The sequence below is a fragment of the Perognathus longimembris genome, chromosome 2 (genome assembly GCF_023159225.1).
Source record: "Perognathus longimembris pacificus isolate PPM17 chromosome 2, ASM2315922v1, whole genome shotgun sequence".
NCBI lineage: Eukaryota > Metazoa > Chordata > Mammalia > Rodentia > Heteromyidae > Perognathus > Perognathus longimembris.
In genome coordinates, this window is record NC_063162.1 from 144,974,033 (window position 1) to 144,983,942 (window position 9,910).

At 42.3% G+C, this 9,910-nt stretch overlaps 1 protein-coding gene across 1 annotated transcript in view; it reads left to right on the top strand.

Annotated features, from left to right (window-relative positions):
• Positions 1-9,906, top strand: part of LOC125345666 (maltase-glucoamylase-like) — a 148,342-nt gene extending 138,436 nt beyond the window's left edge. The window contains exons 94-100 of the mRNA XM_048337719.1: positions 3,090-3,290; positions 4,785-4,939; positions 5,627-5,795; positions 6,067-6,163; positions 7,268-7,380; positions 8,332-8,457; positions 9,877-9,906. Coding sequence (XP_048193676.1) covers positions 3,090-3,290; positions 4,785-4,939; positions 5,627-5,795; positions 6,067-6,163; positions 7,268-7,380; positions 8,332-8,457; positions 9,877-9,906 — 891 coding nt within the window. The remainder of the gene's footprint in view (positions 1-3,089; positions 3,291-4,784; positions 4,940-5,626; positions 5,796-6,066; positions 6,164-7,267; positions 7,381-8,331; positions 8,458-9,876) is intronic.
• Positions 9,907-9,910: the final 4 nt, after the last annotated feature.

Below are 9,910 nucleotides of genomic sequence, written 5' to 3' on the forward strand. Positions count from 1 at the left end.
CATCCCAAGATGTAGCTTTCTAAAAACAAACCTCATTATTTTACTTACAATTATTTAATTGACAAAATTGAGTATATTCAAGAGAAAGAACATCTACGTGCACATTGTTGCGTGACTACCCATGGTCATTTTAATTAACACGTTTATAATTCTCCATGCTGCATAGTAGCTCTTCAGGAAATTCTCTTTTGCTGGTTGGAAGTTTACACACTGATGAACATATCTCCATGTCTTCCAACCCTGTACCCTGCCTCTATTGTTCTCCTCTCTTAACTTTTGTAATTTGAATGGTGTTAGGTTCTTATGTAAATGGCATTACAAGGTAATTTTTTTAGGGTCTGTCTTATTTCACTTATAGAACATGCTCCATTGTTATACACATGTCATAAATCTAAGGGTTTTGAATGTGTGCTAGTGCATGTGTTACTCTGTGTTTGTGTGTGACTGTGATGGTAATTCAGTGTCTCACTGTGTAGGAGCTGGCCTTACTCTTAGACATATTACAGTTTAAAAATCTCCAATGTCCTGTTCTTTCAGCATTATTCAAATAATAGCATTTCCCAGTGTCATTGGGAAATGAGGGAACAAAGAAACCAATGTACAGAGATGCAATGGGGTATATTCCAGCCCTTGAAATAAAGAAAGCCTCCTATTTGTGACATCAAGTAGCTTTAGGGAGAGATAGGTAAAATTCATCCTTCTAGGATGGCAAGCCAGTTTGACTTGTCTTTCTATTACTTTCAGATACCGTGGCCAGTGATGTTTATGTCTTATATGAGTTTACGGCCAGCCAGGTGAGTACCTCATTTTCATGAATCTTAGGTACTAGAATTTAGCAATACTGTAATTGTATTTCTATTTACATTGTCTAAATGATGAGACATAAGGTATTTCCATTTATGATTTAATTTTCCATAATTCTTGAGTCTGTTTCATCCAATAGAGGTACTAATATTCATCAAGAAATCACATGGTAGGTTCAGTCCTATTTATCAAAATGTCTATGCCTATGTTTATTTCTTTTCCTCAAAGTTTTATTAAAGTATGTTTTCAGTCACTAAGAACACCTTGGTAGAGAGATCAAAGGCCCGAGGAGAGCCTGAGGAATATATGGTCTCTGATGGAGTGTTGGAGAGACAAGAGAAGATGAGTACCAGAAATCAAGCTTTGTGCCTAATTCTGCTTCCCTCTTTTGTAGACACACCTGGATGTGACTGTTTCCAAGTCAACCTACAAAGACCCCAATAACTTAGCATTCCAGGAGATTAAAATCTTTGGCACTCAGGCACTGCGCAACGTTACAGTGAAACAGAATGGAGTCCTAACTCCAATGTCTCCTCGAGCCACTTATGATCCTAACCTAAGGGTAAGAATCACGAGGTTGGGGTGATTTTTAAAGAATTCTTCAGGGCATTGTTGAGGTCTCTGTATAGTGCTATTTGAAGAAGAGTGCTAGAGGGTAATCGTGGTGGCATATATCTGTCATGTCATCTGATGGGAGGATGAAGCAGAGGGGTGAAGAACAGAGGCCTGGTGGGGCAAAATTCAGGAGGCCATGTGTGAAAAGCAATTACAAACCAAAGAAAAGAAGGAAATCCTGCTACCTGTGATATCAAAGTAGCTTTGGCATAGATCTAAGGGTTAAACATTTGGCACAAAGCCCTGCATTCAATTCCTATTACGGCAAAAAAAAAACCCATGAAAATATAGAGGAAAAAATATACAAAAGATTTAAATTGATGAATTCACTTACAAAATGGCTTCCATATTATGCAGTTGCGGGAGACTGAATAATGAGGAGTCAGAGCTGTTAGAAATTGAAGGAACTATAGAGATTTTTTTTCCAACTCACCATTTGTAGTTGTTAAGCTTAAATCTAAATTATTCATATAATTAGTCTAGGAGTCCAGAGAGAAATGGGAATGGAAAAGGAATAGGAAGAAGAGCATAGGAGTCTTCTTGCTCTCTTTCTACCATTCCATATAATTGTGGAACATAGATTTGTGGAGAAAGGGACAAGAGTAATAGAACCATTTGGAAAAAGCAACAGGGCCAATCTGAAAAAAAATAAAAAAGCAGAGAGAAGTCAGGGAAGGTAGAAGATAAAAAGACAATGAAAATTTTCATTTGGGACCCTGGGTATTGTATATACTTTTATTGGAATTAGGGAAGGGAAGGGGAACATCAAAATGGAGAGACAAAGGGTAAAATATGACCCAATTCAAAAGCAGTCCTTATGAGACCATATGGTGAAAATCAACCTTACATCTGGGAGGGGTGGGGTTAGATGGGGGGAGGGAATTGGGGGAAAGTTGGCAGAAAAATGCCATAGAAGGTAACAAGTTTGATAACAATTGTACTTATTGCCTTATGTATTTAACTGTAAACCCTTTCTACATCACTTTGACAACAAATAAAAAAGTTGATTTGGCCATTTTGTGTACCCAATGTACTATACAATATGTAGAATACTGATATTACTCTGTGCCAACTCCATAGTGAATAGGAACCCTGTGTGCATTGACCTCTCTGCCCAAAATGTCTAAGCATAGGTCACTTGCATAATTGATTGTGGTCTCAGTTTAAAGACTCAGCTCATGGAAGGGCCATGTCCTGAGGACCCAGTCCCATGTGACCTCTCCATTCTTCCAGGTGGCTGTGATCACAGGAATCCATCTGGTCCTGGGAGAAGCATACACGGTGCAGTGGGACATTGGCCTGAGGGACCAGGAGAAAATAGACTGTTATCCCGATGAGCATGGAGCTTCTGAGGCCAACTGTACAGCCCGAGGCTGCGTGTGGGAGGTAACTGCATTGAGGATGTGAACCTTCCTTACCAGCCCTGCCCCCCACCCATAATGCATGACAGACCCCAGTCCCTCAGCATCCATTACAGTCCACGCGAAGCAAGGACTCCCCAAGATGCCTCATTCTGATGAAGAGTGGGACACTCTAAATATTTATTTTCCTGATAGAGAATTTAAATTCTTGCCACTGTCTGATGGAACCATGTGCTGCCTTCTTTACCCCTTGCTGTTTGGTAACTGCAGGTCCACATGCTAATGCACAGTATTGATTTTGCTCCTCAGGCATCCATTACCCCTGGGGTCCCATTCTGCTACTTTGTGAATGATCTGTATTCAGTCAGCAATGTGCAGTATACCTCACACGGGGCCACAGCTGACATCTCCTTGAAGTCTTCTCGTAATATCAATGCCTTCCCCTCCACACCTGTGACCCCTCTGCGCCTGCTCGTGACCTTCCACAAGAATGAGATGCTGCAGTTCAAGGTACCTGGAGTTAAGTGTGAGAGAGCACTCAGGGCCTTCCCTTCTGATCACCATGGTAGTCAGTGATATGTCATCCTAATGTATGCTAATTCTTTAACGTTCCATGCTACAATAAACTCAACCATTCTGTGAATAGCAAGAGCAATGAGAAAGACTTGGTAAGGTAGGCACGCATTTCCTAATGTGCTTTTAGAACAGGCTACTCCAAAAAATCATTGATATCAAAGAAGTGGAGAGATGAGGAAGTAGCTTACCAGATAGGTTGATGGAGTGAGGGATAGAGGTCATCTAGGTGCAGATAAGCAGGATAAGAATGGCCTTGTTTAGACCGAGAAGATCTGGAGACTGATAGCATAGGATGTTAGGGAAAACTGAAGGGGAATGGTATGTTTGTCTCTCTCATCTGTGTTTTTCATAATGACACTAAGTAAATGGAGGAAACTAGAAAGGTTTAGTGCTTGGACAATATTCCATGAGAAATTCTTTGAGTCTATCAATTGGATAAATTGGAGTTGAATTGGAATTATCTTTGAAATTCCACTCTGCCCAGTGCTTGTTTCTCCCTCTATGCTGTACTTACACGCATTACCATGGCTGGGCTCACTTTCTTATGGCAATTTTCTATTAAACGGTGAGGTTCTCTGCGACAAGGGATTTGTTCTCTTCTTGTGCTTCTCCCATATCACCATGCTAGTAAACTGTAAGCCCTGAAATTTTTGCTGATGGAATAAATAAAAATAAAAGAGTATGACTGCAGGGCTAGATTCCCCTCCCCTGGTGTGGGGTTGCTAAGCTTACTCCCTTATCAGTGCTCCCCTTTTCACCCTCTCCCCTGGGCGCCCGACCTGCGGGTGGCCAAGGTGGAGCGAAGGGACACAGGCAAGCTTAAATTGCACGAGGCCTAACGAGATCCCCTTTTCCTCCGTCCTTACCCACCAAGGAAGCCAGGAGCACACGGATCTTGGAGACGTTTTGGAGAGCAATCTGGTTTATTCAGGAGGGGCTTACAGTAATGATTTTGTATGCAAATACCAAAGTCAAAGAAACTGTGTAATGATAATATGGCCCTTCAAATATGAGCTCTAACAGACTCAATACAACATGTTAGATCTCAAGTTGTTTCATAAAGCTTAAAGCCAAGATATACTGTCTCTATTTCCTCCAATCCTGACAAGGTTCTCCTAATGGTATATATTTAAGGACTTACATTTTTTCTAACATTTCTAATTCACAGATAACACTCATGCTTTTCTTGTGCTATTCAGTGCTCTGTCTTCGCACACTTACGTATTGTGAACTGGACAGCTTATTGTTGAATTTGCCAATCTTCTTAAGAAACTGCAATTTCTTATGACTAAAAAGTTGTAATTCTTATCTTGCGGCTATTTTGAGTTAGATAATAGAATATTTTATGATTTTTCTATATATGACAGCATAGCTGAATGTACATGCACAATCTCCATGTTCACCTAAAATCCTTTTCCTCTGACCTAGATTTATGATCCCAACCACATGCGGTATGAAGTCCCAATCCCTCTGAACATCCCCAGCGCTCCCAGCAGCTCTCCTGAGGCCCGACTCTATGATGTCAGCATTAAGGAGAACCCATTTGGGATTGAAATTCGCCGGAAGAGCACAGGCACTGTCATGTGAGTGGCCTGGTTGGATTGGGGACTGGAGGTTATGAGAACATCCTAGCGAGGCGCGCTGTGGCAGGAAAATCTGCAGCCTTAAGTCCTGCTTTTGTTTCTCATCTTATCTTCATTAGGAGAAAACAATATTTTAAATATATATATATATCAATCTGTATGTGGGTATGAGTATGTGGATATGAGAGGGTAAGATTGAGAGACAGGGGGGGAGAGAGAGATTGAGAGAGAGAGAGAGAGGGAGGTAGATTTATGTACAATTACAGTCAAAACTGGAGAAGAGAAACAAGTCTCAGTCTTCGCTACAGTGTCACAACTTGTACAAAAAAATGACACAAAAGCCAAGAAGTAGGCATTTCTCCTGGGGATAGGACCATCCTCACTCCCACCTGGAATTTGCTTGGGTTCATGTGGGGGTGAGGTACAAAACAGGACTCGGGTATCAATGTGGCTTCTCTTCAGTGATGGCCTTGAAGGCATTGAAAGACGTTTTCATGATAGGCCATTGTAGAATGAAGTCTGGGAAAGTGAGGTGCCTTTAAAAACCTCATTGGGGATCTCTCTAGGAAATGGATGTTGGGTTTCTGGGAAATGGGGAAGGATGTGGCTTGCATTTGCTAGAGAGATCAGCTGCTTGCAGCCCCAGGAGAACTGACTTCCCTGTCTCCCTCGTCCTCTCCCCGGCAGCTGGGACTCTCAGGTCCTGGGCTTCACCTTCAATGACATGTTCATCCGCATCTCCACCCGCCTTCCCTCCGACTACATCTATGGCTTCGGGGAAACCGAGCACACGGCCTTCAGGAGAGACTTGAACTGGCACACATGGGGCATGTTTTCCAGAGACGAACCCCCAGGGGTAAGGGCAGAGTACAAGGAGGTTCTGAGCTCACTTTTCTGTACCCCCACTGCATGGGTCTGAACTCCCCCTGTGGGCCTCTGTGCTCTATCTTCCCTGACTGGAACGAGGGGTCACAATCTGCTTCTGCCCTACAGACCATTCCTGGGGCTCCCTTGTGTTCATGTAGTTGGATTCCTTGCAGGAGAATGTAGGCCCTGAGTGTTTTGTGACTTTCCTTCTCAGAGGCCATGTGTTCTAACTCTCCCCACTTGTCCCCCATGATGCTCAGTTCAAGAAGAATTCTTATGGTGTGCACCCCTACTACATGGGCCTAGAGGAGGACGGCAGCGCCCACGGAGTCCTCCTGCTCAACAGCAATGCCATGGGTAGGTGGCGGCTGCTTCTTCCCCTGTTCTGATGGCTAAAGATTCTTGAATTTTCTTGTAGAATACGATTTTGTGATCTACTGGAAATGAAATCAGCCATAACACGAGTGCTACTCTATCTTATGCTTATCCTTTTATGTCCCTCTAGTACTGTGGAATGGATGAATTCAGTGATACTCTTAGTTTTCTAACAAACACAGGAAGCGATAGCAAAGGCAATGGAGACCATAAAGAATGAATCCATCATAACTCAGAGGTCAGCTGAGGGATCCACGAGCATAATTTGAATGAGCTGGAAGTTCTTGTTTGAGCACTCACTCTGCGTTTATGCAAGTCTGATGGAAATTTGTCTCTTGTAATAGAAAGTGGTAAAACTTAATAGTAAAATGTGTGTAAAATGGATGAAACCTAATATGCTGCATATCTGAGTTAGTTGTGTTCTATTCGTCATTTTTACAGTATACCTGGTGATACAAAGTGTTCTCCTTAAGGGACACTGTGTAAGAAGGACATGGAAGGGAAACCTCATTTTTAGAGCTTCTGAATAGTCTTGAGCTACAAGGGTATATGAAGGTGTGTGCTGGTGGTCATGCTTAGCTTTGTGGGAGGCTGAAATGAGGAGAATGTCAGATCCAAGCCAATCAAACGAAAAAGTCAATGGGATTCCATCTCAATGGAGGAGGTGGGGTAGAGTGTAATGCACCTGTAATTATAGATCTGCTGGGGGAAGTAAATAGATCGATTGCAGTCTCAGCACATGCCTAAACAGAAAACAAGGTTCTATCTCACAACAACCAGAAAAAAAGACAAAGTTATAGGCTTAGGTGTCAGACACCATCCCTAACAAGCACAGAGAACTCTGTAAAATTATTTTCAAGGAGTGGATTGACCAAAGATCTAAGATAATAAGGTAATTGTAAAGGAAAGTGTTCATGGATAGAAACCTACTTCCTTTTTCGTCTTCCACTCTGTGTGAGTTGAGCACAGAAAACCATGTCTTGATGGTGTGCGATGGAGGAGGGAGAAGGCCCAGTTTTGAGGGCTGTTTTCTTCCCTTGCTGAAGCTTTGCAAGCATCTGGGTTCACATTTCCCTCTCTCTTCAGATGTGACCTTCCTGCCGATGCCGGCCCTGACGTACCGCACCACAGGGGGAGTTCTGGACTTTTATGTGTTCTTGGGGCCCACTCCAGAGCTTGTCACTCAGCAGTACACCGAGGTACGTGTGAACTCACTTATCTGTCATGTGCTTCTTCATAGCAAGGCTGTGTTCCAAATGCATTATCCACTTTGATAGCCCTCACTGTGATAATTGGGATTGTTGGCTTTTCTTAGAGATCGTATAAATAGGAAACAATAAATAAATCTAATAATCATTAGATTAATAGCCTTTAATTGTTGCAGGATAGCAAATTAGCCTGGTGATAGTTTTGAAGTGATAGAGGTGGTGATGGTGGTGATGGAGTATTGGTGGTGGTGGTGATGGAGAAGGTGATTCCTGGCGTGATGATAGGAGTGGTGCTTCTGATGGACACGATGGTTAGGGAAGTGATGAGGATGGTGATGGTGACTGACACTGTGTGCAGTTACAGTTTTCAGGGTGGTGATGGTGGTTCTGTTGACAGGGCCTGAAGGCTGCAATGGTTATGATGTGAGGTGCGGGTAGAGGTGAAGAGTGAAGTTATTTGTGATTGTGATAGAGATAACAAGCATGGAATAACTGCTGAATGCGTTACTTAATCCATGTGGGAGCATATATAGTAACTTCAATTCTCATAAAACCACTATGGGATGCACACTGAGATCATACTCAACTTACAGGTGAGGAAACATGCACAATTAGTTATTTATCCTTGCCCTAGGTCACGGAGCAGCGCATGGCATATGTGTATTAGTCATTGATTTGGATTCTGAATTCTGGACTCCTCTCTAATAATTTAGACTGCATCTAGGAATCAGAGCAAAAGCCACTTCTCTAGATTCTTGAGGCATGAGTTCTAATCCAGCAGCAGGCTTTTCCCCCAAGGCATTCTAGTGCTGTGCTTCTCTTCCATTCTACTCTGTATTTGCAGGTTTTGTTTGTCCAGACTGGAAATACTGTTTTTATTTGACTGGAAATTTCCACCTAGCATCCCATTTTTAGAATTAATTTTTAAAATCTTGCTTCCAGGTGATTGGCCGGCCCGTGATGGTGCCTTACTGGTCCCTGGGGTTCCAGCTGTGTCGCTATGGCTATGAGAACGATGCTGAGATCTCCAGCTTGTATGATGAGATGGTGTCTGCCCAGATCCCCTACGTATGTACAAGCCATGGCACGCGCCGTGCACCGTATTCTCATAGGGAACCTGCCTGGGTCTGGGACTCAATTTTTTTATAGGGTATCTGTGAGTTTCTGCATGTACATGAAGTCCTTTCTCATGTGATGCCACCCTGCCCTTGAACTTGTCCTACTAATTGTGTGAGTTGGTTCTGGCTCTGTGGCATTAGGAGATCAGTGACTCACAGTGTAGAGGGAAAGCATTAGCTCCCAGAGCTGTTGCTCCTATGTCCTATTTCCTTCCATTTATTTTATGTAGGTTGAAGACATTTAGTCCAAAACCAAAGTTCTCTAAGAATGGAGTATCTTTCAAACAGTACTTTTGCTTAATCAACTCAGATGAATGTATACTCATTGGCCCATTGTCCATGTAGGTAGGTGTGCAGTTAGCATCTGGTGGGAACTGCAGCCCAGGGCCATGCGTGCTGAGCCACTCTCTGGCTGAATGCAGGGATCCTGGGTTTCCAGGGAAACAAACCTTCTTAGTCACTGAGGACAAGAACAGTCCTGTAATCACAACTTATCCCACAGCCTACTTTGTGTTTAATTTTGTTCTATTGTTTCAAATAATTCCATTCAAATATATAACCGGTAATAGGGAAAATATGTCTGATTATTAGGAGTGAACAGGTCACAGTTAGGGCTTGTGCTTTTGTTTCTTTGATTTTGAATAGTAAGTCTACTCTCTTTCTGTAATAGCAGTGGATAGGGCAGTTCTTTTTTTTTTTTTAATGTGTTTTCCTCACAAAGCATTTTGTTTTTCTCTTAACATTGAATCTTGGGCAGTCTCTTGCGAGCGGCCAACACACTCAATCACTACTTATATTCACACTTTACCCAGTAATTTCTTATGCCATGTGTTTTCTTTCCTTTTTTTTGTTTTTCTGTGGGACGTTAGTTTGATATCGGGGCATGTCGTTTGCTAACTATGGACAACGGAACTATACCATTAACCCCTTTTCTACAGTGGTTATCTCAAGAAAGAGTCTTGCTGTTTTTGTCTATGCTAATGTCTCTACTGTAACCCTCCTATTTTATTCTTCTGGTCGTAACCAAGATGACTGTGGGTACCATTTGCCCAGGTTATTCTACTGAAATATTTATCCTATGTACTTGTATTCCCCTCACTGTGTAAGAACTGAGTTTTTCTTGATGTCAGTCTCTGGTGTAACTGACAGGTGTGAACTGCTATGCCCAGGAAGTGACTGCGATGTGTTCTAGTGAACTTTTTGCTCTTGTTGGCCGTGAACAGGCATGAGCTCTGAGCCAGTGGTTTTAACTCATGCACAAAAGTGCCCCACTATGTAGGTATCTTCATCCTACAATTTATGTTATGCAGGTTCTCATTTTATTTTTTTCTTAATTTGGGGATTTTGAAAAAATTCTGTCTGTTTTCAGCTTTCAGTTGATAACAATGAAGGGAACTAATGTT